The following is an 18,643-nucleotide window of genomic DNA, read 5'->3' as shown; positions in this document are numbered from 1 at the left end:
GCCTTTACAGAAGTAAATGTATGATCTCAGAATGTTGATTTGCTCTGAACACAATTAAAAAACCTTGACTCGCTTCTAATATTAGCACAAAGGCTGCAATCTCCTATTTGTATTCAATGTCCATCACTCCTTTCCTGTCGCACAAAAGGCAGTAATGAAATATAAATAGAGAGATGAAAAATGTACTGCCTCATTCTTCAGACTAAGTGTGGTCAGTGGCCGTGATGGTTAACATGCCCTCAAAATAACAAAGGAGCATCGTGCAGCTGCAGATGCTTTATTGAAACATTTGGCAGGAGCCTTGCATTACAAATGGCTGGTTAAAATGATTTAGAGCAAATGAAAAAAAAAACACAATAGGCTTTAGGTTGCAGGAAATCCTTAAGGTAAAGGCCAAAACCTGTTTGTTTACGCCCACACACTTGCAGTTACATAAAGCTTTTGTGCACAACAACAAGCTGAAGAAGGAAACGAAATAGTCTTCTGTCCTCTGAATGAAAAACATCTTAAGTAAACATCTGAGTTATCCTGTTCGCTATGAGATGAGCTGCTGGTTGTGTCACAGAATAAGTCTCTAAAAGTCACACTTTTAAAATGTTTCCATGTTCTGAATCTGAAAGAGGACATTTCTTTGGTGCAAACATAAGCCTAAAAAGTGAAACATGCATCTGTACTAACACGCTGTAAATCTTAAGTGGAAAATGTACAGCACAATAGAGGAAAGACCTGTGTGTCCATTAAATTAACCAAGTACGACAAGCGATATATGAGAAAAAGAATCGGACACTGTGGAGGAGCTGCAGAGATCCACAGCTTTTGTACGAAGATCTACAGACTGTGCAACCAACAAATCTGGCCTTTGTCAAGAGTTTTTAGAGAGAAGCCACTATTTAAAGAAAGTCCTGTTTTGATTTTGAACCCCTACCCTGTGATGTCTCCCCATACCAGCTTAAGGGGCTTTTCTGTTGTTTGTCCTTTTTTAATCGGTACCGTCGTAATAACTGTTTCCTTAATAGATGCTTTAAACATGATACATCATACTTTTGAGCATAGAACAGTATTTCTAAAGCAGAAGGAGACAATGTATTTAAACCACAGAAGCCATGACAATTCAAATTATTAATGTTGCCCAGCATGACTTTATAGTCTTTTAAATCAATAAATAAGATCTTTTTAATAGAGATTCCACAGAAATGTAATTCAAGCTTATGTCAAATGTCAACTGAAATGTTTCCTCCTATAAGTTCAAAACCTTTTTGTAGGAGTGTTTCAAGCTTTGAAGTATTCACTTCAAAATATGAGCAAATGATCAAAAACCAATATGAATATAAAAATGTTCTAGTGTCACATTTGCAGATTTCTTTCCTCTTGTGATTCTGCAACAACAGTTGCTACTAAATACATCAGACCATAAGGGGAATTTATATAGACTGAGACATAAAAGCATTTTTTTCCACTCCCACACAGTCTCTTTACCACACAGACAAGGTCAAAGGGACTCCATCACAGAGCCAGTTCAACGATAAATCTGCAACCTTTTCCAAATTGCAAATCAGTAACCATGAATTACTGGAGTGCACACAACAGCTATTTCACATAACTTTGTTATTGTTACGTTAAATTGGAATGACTTTCCATCCCGCGTCGAAAAAGGAAACGCTGAAAACAAAACAGAGGTCATGGCTGAGTGTTAAAGAGAACATATTATGAAAAATCCACTTTTGCAGTTTTTTTGATCACGTATGAGGTAACTTGTGAGTCCACCAGCACACAAAATGTGAAATAAAACCATCCAATCTTTTGTTTGTGATCTGTGTAGGTCTTATAACACAGAGATAATTGCTCCGTTTCAAATTTTCTACATTTGTAACGTCACATGTGAAATCGGGAAAGAAAATACCCTCCCCTCCGATGGCAACTCCACCCCTAACTTGATGAAAACGTTTGCGTAAGTCCGCCATTGTTTTTCACACTGAATGCAACTGTAGCGACTGCAGTGACTTCAGTCGCCCGTGATGAGTGGCTTGAACACAGTAGTGCTTTTTGGTCACTCCATCTGTTCATCGCTCCAATGAACAGTGTGTGCGCGTGTGCATGTGTGCGCGTGTGTGTGTGGTCCTGTATCAGATACAGATAAGATCTTTTTCAATGCAACCTCAGAGTGAACGGTCAAGGAGGATTTAATGCGCATTTGATATGGTGTGAACAGCCTGCAGCTCTGCTGCACTCATGGAGCAAAGAGGGACAGGGACATTTGTTTAGCACCCACTGTTGAATCAATCCTTTTTCTGCACAAGAACATGGATTATCCTTATATATTTGATACATGGAATATGTAAATAAGTGCACTGTTTGTTGGGCGCTTTTTTCCCCGTGCGCTGATCTGATGTTGACATTAACAGTTGTCTGTTAATGAATACAATGATTACCACTAAAACAAGTGTAAAAATGTCATTTGTATGAGGAACAAAAAAGGTTTTAACTGTCGATTTCAGGTCGGGTGCGGATATGAATACCTAATGTCTGTCGGACCTGTTGGTTTCAGTTTTGCTCTGTCGAGTTCGGGTCAAAGCTTGAAGGTTCATATCATAAGTGGTCTGTGTTTAAAAGCAAATCGACACCAAAAAAAAAAAAAACATTGTTTGGTTGAATTTTCCTTTTTCTCACCACCCTCCTCTGCACCTGCTCATTCATTCTCTGGTTCCACTGCACAAAAACTTTGAGACAAACGCAACAATGCACATGCGGGTCACATTGGAGTCTGATACAGGTCACATTTTAAATGGCAATGTGAACAGACAGACAAGAAAATCGGTAATGAGCATTAAGGCTTGCACTGTGAACGTAGCTGTGTGTAACTTCGCGGAAGACAGGGGTGGGGAAGGGGGAGGTCTATGCAAATCTAGGGACACACCCCCAAAACAGAGCGCTCTCACAGAACTCATTTTTACAGGGTGTTAAATCTCTTCTGTTGCTTAATTCATGTTATGTTTTGACCAAACACCAGCACAGATGTCATTTAGACCATAGGGAACTGTTTTAAAAGGTGAACATTTTGTATATGTCCCCTTTAACAATCATACAAATATTTAAACAACAATCAAGCTTGAGAAAATAATGCACACCTTTTACACAGTCTTACCTCTTCTTGTCTTTACTCTCCTTTTCTGTACTGGTCACTTTCTCCTCTCCTTCTTTTTTCTCTGTTTCTTCCATCTTTACTGCTGCTTTTCTTGGAGCTGTTGAACAAAATGAATGAATTAAAAGAGACGGTGAAGGTGAGGGTGAAGCAGGGGCTGGTGTACGGACAATGTCTCGCACTCTTCCCCCTGCTGATAAAAGCAGAGCATATTTATGGGCACTTTTTAATGCAACCACAGAGCTATGCAAATTGCTCCTTACCAAAGAAACTGCTGATTGGGGTTTTCTTGGCCGACTCCTTATCTTTCTGCTCTTTCGCTTCCTTTTGCTTTTTTGCCGTTTGACTTTTTGGACTTCCTTCCACGTCTTGGATGTCCTTTTCAGCCTCCTCCGTGTTGGCGTCAGTGATCGTTTTCTCTTCCTCAGACTTCTTTTTTGCTTTACTTTTACTTCCTGTCTCCTTTGCTTTTTTTTCTTTCTTGTTGAGACTCCTTCTGATCACCTGTTTCTCAGTCCCCCTTTCCTCTTCTTCCTTTTTCTTCTCCAACTCCTGATTGGGGCTTTTAGCCTCGGTCGCCACCTCCATCTCCACCTCTTCTCCCTTTAAACCTTCTTCCATGGTTTCATCTGTGTTTTCTTAGTAAAGAGAAAGAGAAAAAAGAAGAAACTGGATTTATGAAATAGATAAATGCCAGCAGCTTTACTCCAGGCAACGCCACTCTTCTTTTATGACCTGATATTTGAAGAGTTTTGCTCAATAAACGCCCCAGGTTGTAGTTTTGAAGTTTCCTCTTCACTCAAGAGAGACAGGGAAGGAAGAAATTACTATTGACAAACCTTCAGCAGTGAGTCCCAGCAGAAAAAAAAAACAAAAAAACGGGGTCATACAAGCAAGGAAAGAGCCAGATGTGCAGCTTGAAAAAGTGAAGGTCTGGTGAATAAAATATAAAGTTCACACAGACATTTTCACAAAGGTGTGCTTCTGTGGTAAAAAAAAAAAAAAAAGAGGAGTTTACAGATGAAAATTAAATAATAAAATTCAAGAGTGGGGAAAAGGAAACAGGTAGACTTTTGAAAAATAAAATAGAATAGTCTCCAGCTTTACTCCACTTCCTTTTATTTAATAGAAAATAATTTGTAGGAGGAGGCTCTGAAAATCTGTGTCAGATATTCAAAGTCACCCCGGATGTACAAGGAAGAAATGTCATATGACTGAGCAATGAATAGCATGTGTGTCAAAGTGAATATTTTTCACATTCATTTTTGTTTAATGCGATAAAGAGGTTGCACTTTTATGACAAAAAAGGGCCAAAACTTGTCTCAGAGATTAAAAAAAAAAACTCCCATGAAGCAATTTTATATTCAGACAATCCCAAAACCCAAACTATAAAGAAGCAGGGCCGGTTGTAGGCAGGCATATATGAGAGGGCAGTCAGAAATGTGAAGGGGGCATCATATGTACACATCATGCTCCAGCACTTTGTTTCCCCTCTGCTTATAGTAACAGAGTTTTCTTCATTGAATTGGGTTGTTCACCATGTGTCCAACCCCAACCTAGAGAAGAGGATTGCACTTAGTCAGGCCTCTACCTTCAGACCAGTCCAACTTGGTTGTCCCACCTGAAGACTAAGGTCCTGCTGATATAGCTGTCTCTTAAGGTCACTGAGGCACACAAACCCCCTGACCACAATAAGGTGGTAATCCCTCAAGGGGGGAAACTGAAAAATAAAAATTAAATTAAATTAATAAAATATCCTTCATTTAGATTTTATCAACCAACAACGTAACGTATATGTTAACTGAATGATTGTGATTTTGGTTCCGTGTTGAGTTCACCCGAGGGAGGGGCCTTGGGGTCCTCTGGGGTTTTGGTGAAACTGTTTGGGTCAGATGGGAGTGAATTTGAACAATAGTGGCTGTTTCAGTCTCCCTTAATGGTGACCAATCCCCTGTTGGCTCTGTCATGGTCGCCATTGAGTATGGTCTGGTGACAACAGGGGGTGAAATGGGCTCGGAGGTGGGGCCCTGGCCACTTCTGCTACGGCCCTGGAAAGAGCTGAAATGTGCACCTCAGCCCTGGTGGTGATGGTGGGATATGGTTGGGTTGTGGGGCGTGGCCCTCTCTGGTGGTGATGAGACCCTGCCCCACCCTCTCTCTCCTCCTCCCCCTGCTCATTCACCAATTCTACACGAGATATGATGAGAGCTTCCACCTGCTCCAGAGTCTCATCCTGTAAACATATCCCCAGGTTGAGTCTAGCCCAGGATGAGGCTGTCTGGAGGGGGTCTTGCCAGTCTGCTGTGGGCATGCCCATGAGGGCTTCAAACTCAACCTCCATGGCCACCATGTAGTGGTCCTGGAGGATAAGCAGGGTGGTGTGTTCCCAGTTTTTAGCAATCCCAGTAATTAATGTTTCCAGCCCAGTAGAGAAGGCTGATCAATATTATTGTCCAAACACTTTCTTAGCAGTATTTCTCCAAATAAAAGAAAAGGTAAGCGGACCCGTAAATTACCTGCACTGCTAATGCTGTCCGCCACGCGGGGTCTCTTGTTTTGGTGGCCTTCCTCTTCCTTAATGTCAGGAGACGCCTCCCCCTGACTCTCGCCGTCACTCCTGCTCTCATCAAGTTTTCTCTTGGGAAACATCTTCCTTGCTGAAAAATCAAAGATTTAAAAAAAACAAGGCAAGTATTAAGCCCTCTCACAAAAACAGGACTGTTGAGTAATGATAATAATTGCTTATGTAGCGCTTTTCATAGACACTCAAAGTGCTTTACATTGATGTGCATTATTCATTCACTCCACACACAGTGGTGGTATGCTACTATTATAGCCAGTGTAAGTACACCCTAAAACCACTTTTTTCTGCTGAATACATATATGATTAGGTATGAAGTAACATAGTTTATTGATCCTAGTCCCACTCTTCACATTTTAGTCTAAGTACTGAAATTTAGCATTTTTAGCTGCAATATGTCAGTGACTGACCTCTATGGGTTGAACACCAGCTATTGCAATTGAATTTTTGCTATTGGCTGAGATCAGATCAGTGATGTCACCAACCATCACTGTTGGCCCCGCCCCTCCTAAAAAAAGTGTTGGGAACGTTACTCTAAAAAAGTAATTAGTTATAGTTACTCACTACTTGTTCCAAAAAGTAACTGAGTTAGTAAATTAATTCCTCTATAACAAAAGTAACCAATTACCAAGGAAAGTAACTATTTGCGTTACTGTTAAAAAAAAAAAAAAAAGTTGCTATATGTCAAAGAATTCCGATTTTTTTTTAGATGCATGTGTCGTTGTGAGGTGCTTCATTAAAAATGAGTTGCTTACAACGGAGGTCGACAAAGTGTTCACTCCTGGATATAATGTACACTTCACATGCACGTTCTTGCCTTTGACCACAATTAATTTAAAGCAGTGTTTGTATCGCCACCTTAAAAATGACAACTTTTCATTGGACTGCTCCACGCTCGCCATCTCTGCTGCTTCATCAAATCTGTAGTGGTTGTGTGTGTGTGTGCTGCGTAAAAAGTAATTAGTTAGATTACCCTGTTACTGAAAAAAAAAAAAAAAACGCCGTTATTCCAAGCACTGGAAACCAGAAGGAGGAACTGGTTTCCTCCTCTCTCAGCCTTTAATGGGCATTGATTGACAGCTCCATGCGGAACTGTGCAGCATTGTGGGGGCGGGGCTGCTGTGACTGGGCGTGTCTTAACTACTCTAGGAGTAACGTCCATAATCGAGGCATTTTTTAAATTTCTCCCTCGAGGCCGGTCAGCAAAAACCTGGGGGTGTATTTGCACTTTAAGGGCAATTGCTTGAAAACATAAAATCAAAACACTTCAGTCACCCTTTGCAAGATATTATGCAACAGAAAACAAACAATTTCCTCTGTAATGTTATGCAACAGCGAGTTTTGAGGCCGATTTTGTTTTTGGTTCCACATCCTGTTTGAGTTTAGTTCAAAAATTAAGTACACCCCGACTTTCTGCTGACCGGCCACTAGGAGGGAAATTCAAAAATACCTTGATTATGGGCGTTACTGCTGTAGCAGTAAGACACGCCCACTCAGATAGCTAGGCCATTGCTGTGCGCAGAGACTGTAATACACACGATGTGTCTGTACATACCATAGACCGTAAAAAGAATGAACAAGACAATCTCCCTGGTGGGGGTGAAGCTTTTATTTTTAGTGCTCCCCCTGCTGATTGACTGCAGTACAGGATAGGTCTTAAACCCCGCCTCCTCAGTGATAACTGATGGGATGTGGGTGAAACTGTAAAGTTAAAATACCCATAATTTTTTTCAAAAGCTAAACTCGGCTGTGATTATTAGTTATTGTCACCCTACACTGTGTTCAAGTGCTAATTTTTCTGTGAAGTTTGTTTTAAATAAGTTCTTTGAGATTGAAAAATGGAATTTTACGTCATATTTGACGATGATTGACAGCCGCAGATCTTGCGTAACTCTCTTTGTGAATAGCAGTTACGTCGTAAAGGAAAGCCGAGACGCCATTTAACTAGATATTTGAGTTGAAATATATCATGGTTATGTACTAACCTCTATGATCTGAACAAGCCGGTGGTAGAATTTCCAGTGGGAAAGATACTTATGTTCTTGGTGTAGCTGGTCAACGTAAGTCATCAGGGCAGTACGCTAAATGGGCGGGGTGTGTTACCAGGGCTCCTCCCGCTGGACCCTACTGCGCAAACTCTGGCTCCAAAAGATGTTGAATTTGCAAGATGGAAGCGCCCCTAAGTGCAGTATTTTGGCTTCAATAACATTGAGTGAGAACAGCTGATCACAATCACGACATGAAGCTCACACACAGCCTTACAGACACCACTCTCCCACCACCCCGCACACATAGAGATAAGACATACACACACGTCCGCGCACACGCACAGAAAGATGGGAATACGCACACTATGTGTCTGTAAATACACACCCTGTGATTAGCGCAGAATCTGCTCTTAATAGAAGCAGAGTCTAAAACGGCACCGCTACAGCGGCTGTTTCACACAGAACACAGTCTTCCTCATTAGGCTGTCAGTCAATACTCACCGTGGGCTTTGATTGGAGGAAACCCTCTTCCTCCTCTCAACTTTTATAGTAGGGGCGGGGCCAATAGTGAAAGTTGATGATGCAGGGGAATCTTAAAGAATCCGTTTCAGCCAATAGCAAAATGCACTTGTAATAGTTGCCGTTCAACCCCTTGTGGCCAGTATATCGGACATTTTACAACTAAATACAAAAAATTAAAACACTTTTACTAAAATGTGAAGAGTGGGACTAAGATCAATCAATTAATACCCAACTACATACTGTATGTATTTAGCAGAAAAATGTTGATTTGGGGTGTAGTTACTCTTTAAGGTTCCTGCACAGACAGTGGTGCCGAGGATTCCTCATCGATATTATAATGAATGCATCAACCAAATACCTTATTATTACAATTTCTTATTATGTGTAGAACTCCTTTTATGTGACGTTTTATTAAGGATGTGCATCGGCGTTGAAAGCAAACACTGCAGTCATCAAATGCAAAAAGGACAAGATGATGAAAAGAAATTGCGCTGCTTTCCTGTAGCAGAAGTAGGATGAAGGAGACATAGTGGAGAAGAAGGTGCTTCTCTGAAGTACACAATGCTTCTGCAGTAATAAAATCTGTAGCTTTAAGTGGCTCAAACCCTCCCGGTACATTCTTTGTGTGACATAAGATGTAAAAGAACAAACATCAAACCGCTCGAAACATTTCCACACGCTTTTCATTAAAAATGCATAAAGGGAAAAAAAATAAATACATCAAGCTCTCCTTCCATTCAAACCATGATATGTTTGAGCCGCCGTGTAATACAACTATTAAAACATTATTACGCTAAACGTGTATGTTTCTCTAATAATGAGTTACCGAATGCAGCAAAAACAAACAGAAAACAGGAATCAGACAATCAGCAGCAATAAAAAGACGACACACTCTGCTGGTTTCATCAGGGCCTAGTCAGCACAAGACAACACTACAGTAATGATATTATTAACCCAATGCAAATACAAGCTGAAAAATGACATTAGAAGCTGGAGGAGGGAGGAGAGGAGACCTGTTGAGATTAGTAAATTACTGCGGCAAATTACAGTATTAAGCTCAGGGAGTGAGGGGAAGGGATAAAGTGGAGAGAATGTCGTATGCTTTCAAATTGTTCTCATGTTTCATTCTCACCCCTTTGTTTTACTGGTAAATATCACTTTGTGCCACTGCTAACAAGTGTTCAAATGAAACAGCCTGAGGCAACAACACCTTAAATCATCTCCAGGTGTCAAAGGATAAAAGTGAAGCCCCTGCTTTTGGTTTGACTCAGATGATGAACACTGACCAGTTTTGCGTTTGACGATCCCAGAAGGGGAGATGGAGCTCGGGGATTCCGGTGAAGCCGAGGATGCTGGAGTAGCAGGAGTGGCTGGAGTGGCCGTAGTAGCCGGTGTGGCGGGGACCACGGGTGCGGCTGGGGCTGGCGGTGGAGACAATGGAGTGGGGGCGGCCTTAGAATCTTCCTCCTTCTGAAAATTAAAAGACGTGATGATAAGAAATAAGCATTGTGATCTTGCATTAATAGCAATATTAATCTAAAATATGTAATACGAACAAGTTCAATCTCAAATGGGCCTCAGATAATAGGCGGCAATTTTATCATTTTTGTGCCCTAGTTTGCACTTCCACGTATAATAGTATTTAAAGTTTATAAGGCACTGACCATATCAAAGCAATAAGAGACAGATATCACTCCCTGCAGGATCGTCACTTCAATTTCCTTGATTTTGTGACCAGTTTTTGTTTAATTTCGGGAAATCTAGGGAATAATTTGAGGAAAATTGTAGGATTTTGGAATAATTATGAGTACTTAAAGCTAGGGGATGCAATTTCATCCAGATAGACTTTTCAAGTTTTTGGTTGAAATTGTCTTTATATCCTCATAGAAATATAGATCTTATGTGCTCTGAAAAAGGAACGAAGAAAATCTGTCATAATGTAGCAGCTGTAAATCTGCAATAACTTTGACAAATGAAAAAAAGGAACCATTTTTTTTAACCAATCACGTCTCCCTGCTCGTTCTCGACCCCTCGCATGCACAAGCTCACACTGAATACTGTACGCGTAAAACAGAGTTTTTGGTCACGTGTGTGTGTGTGTATATATAAATAAAGGTAAAGTTTATTTTATTGTTTACTTACCGCTGAATGAGACGTTTCTACACAAGCGATGAGCTGAGGTTTGCTTCTGCAGCAGCTATGCGCGTAAAGGCGGAGCCATCAGGGAGGCTACATTCACAATTATGCTAGTTTTTGAAAACCGCCTACCCTACCTTTAAAACCATTTCAGAATAAAAATGACTGCCATCATGTGATCATGGGGAAAACTGTGAGACCTGGCAAAAAATGTGCAGTTTCACTGATTGTGTGTGTTTGGAGGCACTGACATAACTTGAACTGAATTACTTGTAGGTAAAGGGAACCTACTTGAATGTTATTTATGTTGGGCATAGGAGCATTTTTGCTTCTGCCTGTTTCAGTCTTGTTATATATATTTCTAAATTGTGATTTGTTTGAATATTTTTTGATGTTAGATTGAAACAAACAATTTAATTGAAACTGTAACTAGATATTTGAAGACAGTTTGCTTGATTCAATGCAAATTATAAAAGACATGTCTGTATTCAAACCAATTATTGTGCTGTATGTCACAATGTTTTAAAATAGTAAATAGAGGTAGAGTGAAGTGCATCAATAGACAGTGACTATTGGTCAGTCTATTACAGGAAAACCTTGGTAATCTGATAATATTAACATCAACTGATGCTTAGCAAATAATTTCCTTAATGTCACAATCCAACTTACCACAAGGCTGCTTTGATTAAGTCAAACACAAGTAACAATGATGGGATCATTGACTTCGATCCATCATCCTAGACATTGTAAATTCAGCACTAAATACAGTATTATGGTAAATCATCTTGAGTCACAGCCATGTATCGACAGGGCACAACAAGGACTCAAACTGCCATCTTATTTACACTTCTGTCTAATAAATCAAGGAAGTTCTGCATGTGCGTGCGTGCATGCTTATGGAGCAAATTTCTCCCCAACGCAGTGTCTGTTCGACCTGAAACTTTTTTGACTGCGTGCACATAGGTTGAGTGTGTGCATGCATTATTTTTGACTTATTTTGTGTTGCAAAATGTTTATTTTAATTTAATTTAGCCCGGACGGCACATTCATGTTTACCCAGAAATGAAACCTATTCAGCTTTTGACCTCAGCGTGAGGTCATTTACAACCTCTTATAATCAGTAGAAGACCCTCCTCCAGTCCACAAAAGAATGTCAATATTAAAAATGTTTTTGTACTGCTAAAAGTTATTTAAGTGTGTTGCAAAACATTTATTTTCATTTTGCTTTGAGATTACGTCGTGGTACTTCCGGGTCTGGTTTTTTTCTCTCAAGTCTCACGCATTGGGCGTGAGACTTGAAAAAACCCACAGAGGATAATGAGTGAGTCCCACATGGCAACCAGGAGGACAGGTAGCGAGTCACACTCCAAAAAACATAAATTACAGAAAAATATCCCAAACAAAAAAAAATATAAAAATGAGTTAAAAAAAAAAACAACAAACATTTATCATGCGCATGGCCCATAGAATTAAACCAGGGAAATCGCACAAATTATTTTTCTTTGCACTAGCAAATATACCACTTTATAACACTACAGAGTATGTACACCTCTTTGTACATTCAACCTTCAAACACATACTCATTTAGCCATAATTGACAACTCTATTCTCTATTTAAGCCCCCACTATATGAATACATACTTTCGACAGGCACTGTACTAGTTTTTTTTTTTTTTTTTTTTTTTTTTTTTAAATCAAACAACCAAAAAATGATCAGTCATAACCTACATGAGTTTCTGTCCCATATTCATCTTCGGTGAAATGCTTTGGTCAATATTGGTACAAGAGTGAATCTATTAGCACCTGGTCACAAAACCATTGATCCAACAAAGAAGAAGCAGAGTGAGCTCACACTTAAAATAATGAAGCTTCCTTCAAACTCCTGTCCTTTGATGGACAAATAATGAGTAATTGCTCAACAAGTTCCAAGGCAAATTAATGAGGTGGGTTGGTTAGTTAAGTGTTCTCTCTGAGCATGTGGCTGATGGTCAGGTCCTTTCATTGTGTGGCCTAATCGACAAATGCATTCAGCATTGGGATTTAACACACAATTAACGTGCCTTTGTTTAACAGTGTTTACCGGGTCACCAAACAGACAATGGGGACTGATGTGCCTTCAGAAGCTCTCATGATCCTAATTAGAGGTTTTAATGGAATTTTTAGACAACTTGATGGTTTTCTCACTTTTTTTCCAGTGACTTTCAAGGACTGACAAGACAGTTGATTTCACCACCTGACAATCATACAAACTAATGTTTGTTTGTTCTAGGGTTTATTTCAATGACACCCGAGCAATTAGTCAATCCAGTTCAAAGCCTGAGGGTGAAATAAGGCAGACTAACACGAGGGATGCGCGATAGACCAAAAATATATCCCGATCATTTCTGGTATTTATCAGGGTAACAATAACAAGAAAACAGTCATCAACATCCCCAGCCAGATTGGTTGTCACAACCTTTTCCTAAATGTTCTAAATCTAAGAACTTAGATGTATACATAAGAAAATATTATCACATCAGAATATAAAATTACTATCTTAAACATCCTCTAAGAAAAGCTGTCCCCTATAAAAATACCTCAAACAGAGTAAAAAAAATGGATCAAGGGCAATAACTCCAGAAATAATCCAAAAAAAATTATTGAGCGCTTCTCATTTTCAAACTCAATCAAGGTATTGATACCTTGAAGCCACACACCAAATTTGGTTATCCTATCTTAAACGGTTTCTGAGAAAAGCTGTCCCCTTTAACTCAAATGGATGGACGGATGGAGCTCAAACCTATACACCCTTCCACATTTTGTGACGGAGGATAAAAATCGCAATACATAAAAACAATAAAGAAATAAAACAAACTGGTTCCTTACAAACACAAACTAAATTAAATACATCAAAACTAGAATCAGCTTCAGTAATAGCATTTACACATTAAAAAAGGCTACACTAGCTGCTGACTCAAAGAGCTCATGAGCTGCTATTAGTGTTATTGTTTGCAATTAATTTATATCCTCTGCTTTATAATCAAATTATTTTCTTAAAAAAATATATAAAAACGCTGCTGCTGAGTCTTGTTTATTTTATAACTGATAATAAGTTATAATAATATAATTAAACGAGATCAGGCTGATGAGTTATTCATTAATTACTGAGAGCAGTACTGACAAGATATTTGGTGTAATAATCACAATAGTTAAATTACTGTCTCATGGGACCAGCTTTGTCTTGTAAACATGTGAAATATAATTTAAAATTATTGCATTTCTTAAGTTGGGACAGATGAATAGTGACGTTTTATGCTAACATTTATTTCTATGTTGGATGGGTGTGTGGTCTTTAACCAAGTAGCGTTGTGTGATGTGTTGCAGTACTGCAGCTTCAGGTAAGCTATGACGTAAGCAGCGCTGTCTGTGTGTGTGCACCGCCGCACTCCCGTAAACAGCGCTCCAGAGAATAATAAGTTGTTGATAAAAAACTTGGAGGAAGTTTTTGCTCGTGGAACAAGGTTTTTAGGGGCATTCTTGGCTAAATTGAGGGCCAAATGGCCCACGGCCCTCATTCGAGTGTGTCGCACAATTACATATGTCATCAATGGGAATTTATTGTTTCTATCTTTGGATGACATATTCTTACCGGTCGGAATGGTTTTGACGATATACCGTACAACAATAACATAGGGGTGGGCGATATGGGGAGAAAAAAAAAATCATATTACGATTTTTTCTTTGTAAAATCACAATCTCGATTTTATCGCAAATTTTTCCTTCAGATCTTTTAGACTATTTTTTAAGTTATTTACCAGTAAAACATTAACCTAAATGGAAAAAAAGAGATAAACGATCATTTAAGTCAGGCTACTTTTTAAAAAAAAATTTTTTTGATTCATGTAAGCAATTTATCAAACTGGTTTCAAGTATAATTAACATCAAACAAAAAGGCTGACATGTTCTTTTAGTCACACACAGTCTTTTTTAATTTGTTTAACTAATGTGGTGTAGCATTAGCATTAGTGGTTACCATTTGTTATTGAGGTAACACACTCATCTTAATAAAATCCTACTTTTCTTATGAACCCCTCCTTTCCCACAGTTTGGAAAATAATATTCTTCACAAGATAAAACGTTACTGCTTTGGTTATATTAAGCCTGGGTGATATGGACCAATTTTCATATCTCAATATTTTTCCTCTAAATGGTGATAAAAAATCCATTTTTTTTAAAATATTTTCCCAATATTGTTTTACAAGAGTAACTATAATGGGTCAAAGCCAGTGGATAAAAATGCCACAAAGACCCTTTTAATAATCACTAGCAGCACAATATGAACATTTTGTGGCAGTTTTGGCTTTTTCCTTCATTAAAGCTGAAATGCGTCATTCAATTCTGTAGTGTTGCTTCTTTCAGGGCAGCTCTGAATTGCTGAAAGTAGCTTTTAAACCACTAGTTTTTAAATGACTTTCAGGACGTGGTTTTTCTAAGAAAATCAGCTTGAAGGGGTCACGTAAAAGCTGTGTAAATAGCTTCGTGAGAGCAGCGCAGCGGCTGAGCTAGTTAGAGATGAGAAATGCATGCACTGTTTGCTCAAATGTCTCTCAGTGCTTCCAACACTCAGAACCGATGGAGTTTTAACAGAGGACAGTCCGAACATCTGCACTGAGCCTCTGACAGGCAGCCACTAACGCACAGGAAGCAGCACAGCAACGTGTCAGTGCACTGGGAGGGAGGGGGGAGGGGGAGTGGAGAGTACTTCTGCACTTTGAGCACTTAATAATAACTCTTGTGTATGTACTGCTGATATGAGCCTCACTTAGCAAATTGATTGATTTGGCAAGTAAAAAAAACCTTTTGATGAGCTGTGTGTGGGCACACAGACATATGACAGACACGGCACCGCAAGGGATAACATGTGCACTACAGACTTAGTAGAGACTAGTAGGCCATGGGCTTTCAAGATGGCGACTTCCGACTACTAAGGCAACAGTGTTAGGCCAAAACACACAAACTCACCCAGACCATTACAGTCTATGACACAATCCCAACTGGACACAACAGTGACCCCAACTTACAATGTATTACATAGACAGCAAAAGGAGTGTGTGTGTTTATGTGTTTAGCATGAATAAATGCTACCTTTTGTCTTAAATCATTGGAATCAGTTTATTTAGAGTTATCTTATACAAACTGTATTGTTTTGATGCCAAAATTTGCCTTAACACACTATGTATTCTATCAATTTATAATCGAGAATCGGTTAAAACGAGAATCGATTTTGAATCGAATCGCGAGACACCCAAAGATTCACATCCCTAACAGACGGTTCTACGATCTCCATGATTTGACAGATCGTCGTCATGTTTTAATCCATCAAGATCTAACATCGTCAGATCGCATACCCTTACGATAACACATCACACATTCTTACTAAACACATTGTTGGTTTGTAAATTAAATGCCAAAAATGCTATCGTTACCTTTTCTGTTTTATCCAAGGTTTCTATTGCTTCCTTCCTCTTGGGCGTGGCTTGCTCCTTTACAACCGGCACGTCATCCTCGTCGCTATCCAGTATTTGCCGGCTTCGCTTTGTGACCTTTTTGACTGGGGATTCCACCTCCTGAACACCATTTTGCACCTTTAAGGGGCTCTTCACGGGTCTGTGATGGGGGCACATACACAGGCACAGAGGGGGTCAGATTTAGAGTTTACAGTCTAAAGATGTAGAATCATAAAAAAGGAAAGGACCCCACATTTATGAGAGGTCATAGATGACGCTCTGAAATAAGGAAAAAGCCCTGATCGCTTTCAATAATTTGATACAATAATTTATGTTATTAGGAGTGTTTAATTACCAGCACGTAATAATATTACAGTTCACTTGTTTTCCCCACCATCAAAATAAGCAATACAAGAAACTGACTTAGGTTCATTTCTCTGCCTACTGTTTAATTGTACATGTATAGAGACTAGGGATGTAACGATTAATCGTAAGGCAGTTAAAAAAATCGATTCATAAGTATCATGGTTCACATTGATTTTCTGAAAATTGAATCGCTGTACTTTTTTTAAACAGCAGAGGGCGCTATATATTTATCCTCTTGTCCAAATGCTGAGGCGGCGGGTGAAATCTGCTACTACTTTCTTTCTGGTCGCCTTCTACTCTTAAACATGTTCATAAATGATTCCTTACCCCTTTAGCACCTAAAGAGTATCTGTAATATTACGTGAATATCTGTAAAAGTCACGTTTTTCTATGAGCTCGGTCTGCTAGCATAGCATCTCTTCTTCACTGCTAGAAAAGCTGCATGCCAACCGACCACTGGGTTACAAGCGTCCTCTGCTGGTCCAAAGAAATATGTGACGTAAATACATTGCAGACTGTTTCTTTTTTTTTTTTTAAAGTCCAATTGTTAAGGCACAAAATACATTTTATGCAGTTTTACATTGTTTAATATAGAACCAGAATTTCAAATAATAGGCTTCTTCTTCATTTGTATTATTCCTTTATTTATTTCATTCAAGTTAAATTGCAATGTTTTGAATAGTTTATCAAGGGATTCTTTTGACAATGAAAAATAAAAGGAAAACAGTACAGTATTTTTTTAGTTTTTTTCCCAACAAAAAATAATGGAATATTTTTCTGTCATAATTTGTCTACAGTCCCATTTTGTAAAATAAATCGTGAGAGAATCGTATCGTGAACCCAGTATCGTGAATCGAATCGTATCGGGAGTTGAGTGAATCGCTACATCCCTAATAAAGACAAGCTTGTTTGGATATGTTGAATCATTTTACATTTGGTACAAAGAATAATAAAAACTTACTTTTTAGTTGCTTCATCTGAAGTTTTCTTCTTAACGTCCTTGGTCTTGGGTTGAAAAAAAGACCTGGGGGAAAATATGCAGATACAAAAACTTACTTTTTCCACAAATCAAGTGCAGTAAATTCAAAACGTACAAAGGCATGATTCAAACCTTTCTTTGTGATTTGTGTGAGTAAAAATGTCTTAAATCTGCAACAAATGTTCTTAGAAACGATCATTAAATTGCATTTTTGAGGAAATTTGGCGAGAAAAGCCAGACTTTGGAAAAATTGATGAGTAAATGATCTTCCCTTCACACACGCCTTGATTAATGAAAGTGTCTAATGATACAAAAACGTACCCATAGCCCCTGGGACTACGGGTACGTGGTCTAAGACGCCGCACTCAAGGATCCTTCCTTCTGCTCCCCTGGGGGGTTCAAATCCCTCTTTTGTCATGTATGTTTTTTTTTCATTTGAACATATTTAACAAGGCAAATTTCACCTTTAAAAATACAAATACGAAGAAAAAAAAAAACATTTTAGGGTATTTCCTGGGTTAGGGTTAAAATAAAAAGGTTAGCAGGGTAGCTAAAACATAAATATGAGCTAAAATAAAACTGACGGAACTTTAAGTCACGTGGTGCACCTATCACGTCACATAAACTGGCCAATGAGGGGCGCTGCCTATTAATAGACTGTACGTTTCCGTATCAATAGCCACGGCACACAAAAAAAAACAGCATATACCAGTAAAAAAAAGAGGATTTATAAACTTTAATATAAATCTTTTCTACAGACTCACTATAGCAGTTAGGTCAACTTTAGATTAAACTTCCTGTACATATAAACGCAGTAGCAACACTACTTTGACAGCATGCGTTCATGACAGTGAATTCAATATGCTATCAACTGCAAAAAGAAAACAAAAAAAAATTGCATTTCAGGAAACAGTTAAGCTTAATAATTCAATATTAAAAGCATGTTGTTGCAACCAACGACGTGTAAGAGTCATCAATTAAACCAGTAACTATCTGAACTAAAACACCAGGGGGAAAGTTGTATAGTTTAGTAGCAACTTCACGCTCGTAGAGCAGAAATACTAAAACTCTCACCAAAACATGTATTCACTTAAAGTGGAACTAAGATTGAACATGTCACACGGGCATGCTATACGATATAACGTCTTCATTTTTGTTTATTTACTCACTTTGTTCAAGCGTAACTTCAAAGGACGAGACAACTAGAAGCTTTAGCCAAGTAGCTAGCATGTACTTACGCAATGCTCCGCTGCATGGTACCGTTTTGATGTTCTTTCACTTATTACAGAGTGGATGAGAACAAACGGTGAGTGATAGCTCAGGTTTCACACAGTCACAGCAGATAACTCCCGCGCTACAGGAACACAACAACACGGGAAAAAAAACGGCGGCAAAATGACGAGTCACCAAGAGATCGTCAAATGAGAAGATGATCTTACATGATTT

General features: G+C 38.8%; 1 protein-coding gene across 1 annotated transcript; it reads right to left on the bottom strand.

Annotated features, from left to right (window-relative positions):
- Positions 1-3,138: 3,138 nt before the first annotated feature.
- On the bottom strand, positions 3,139-18,606 carry LOC114479637 (DNA ligase 1-like). Its single transcript, XM_028473412.1, has 7 exons — positions 18,436-18,606; positions 17,180-17,242; positions 15,832-16,012; positions 9,517-9,700; positions 5,656-5,796; positions 3,403-3,777; positions 3,139-3,239 (listed from the first exon to the last, which is right to left on the bottom strand). Exons 1-7 carry the CDS (start codon positions 18,450-18,452, stop codon positions 3,139-3,141), a joined length of 1,062 nt encoding a protein of 353 aa, XP_028329213.1. The 5' UTR covers positions 18,453-18,606.
- Between the last annotated feature and the right edge of the window lie 37 nt (positions 18,607-18,643).

This window comes from Gouania willdenowi, chromosome 17 (assembly GCF_900634775.1).
Source record: "Gouania willdenowi chromosome 17, fGouWil2.1, whole genome shotgun sequence".
Taxonomy (NCBI): domain Eukaryota; kingdom Metazoa; phylum Chordata; class Actinopteri; order Blenniiformes; family Gobiesocidae; genus Gouania; species Gouania willdenowi.
Note: the sequence above shows the minus strand (reverse complement) of the source record. Positions and strands in the feature narration are given on the sequence as shown.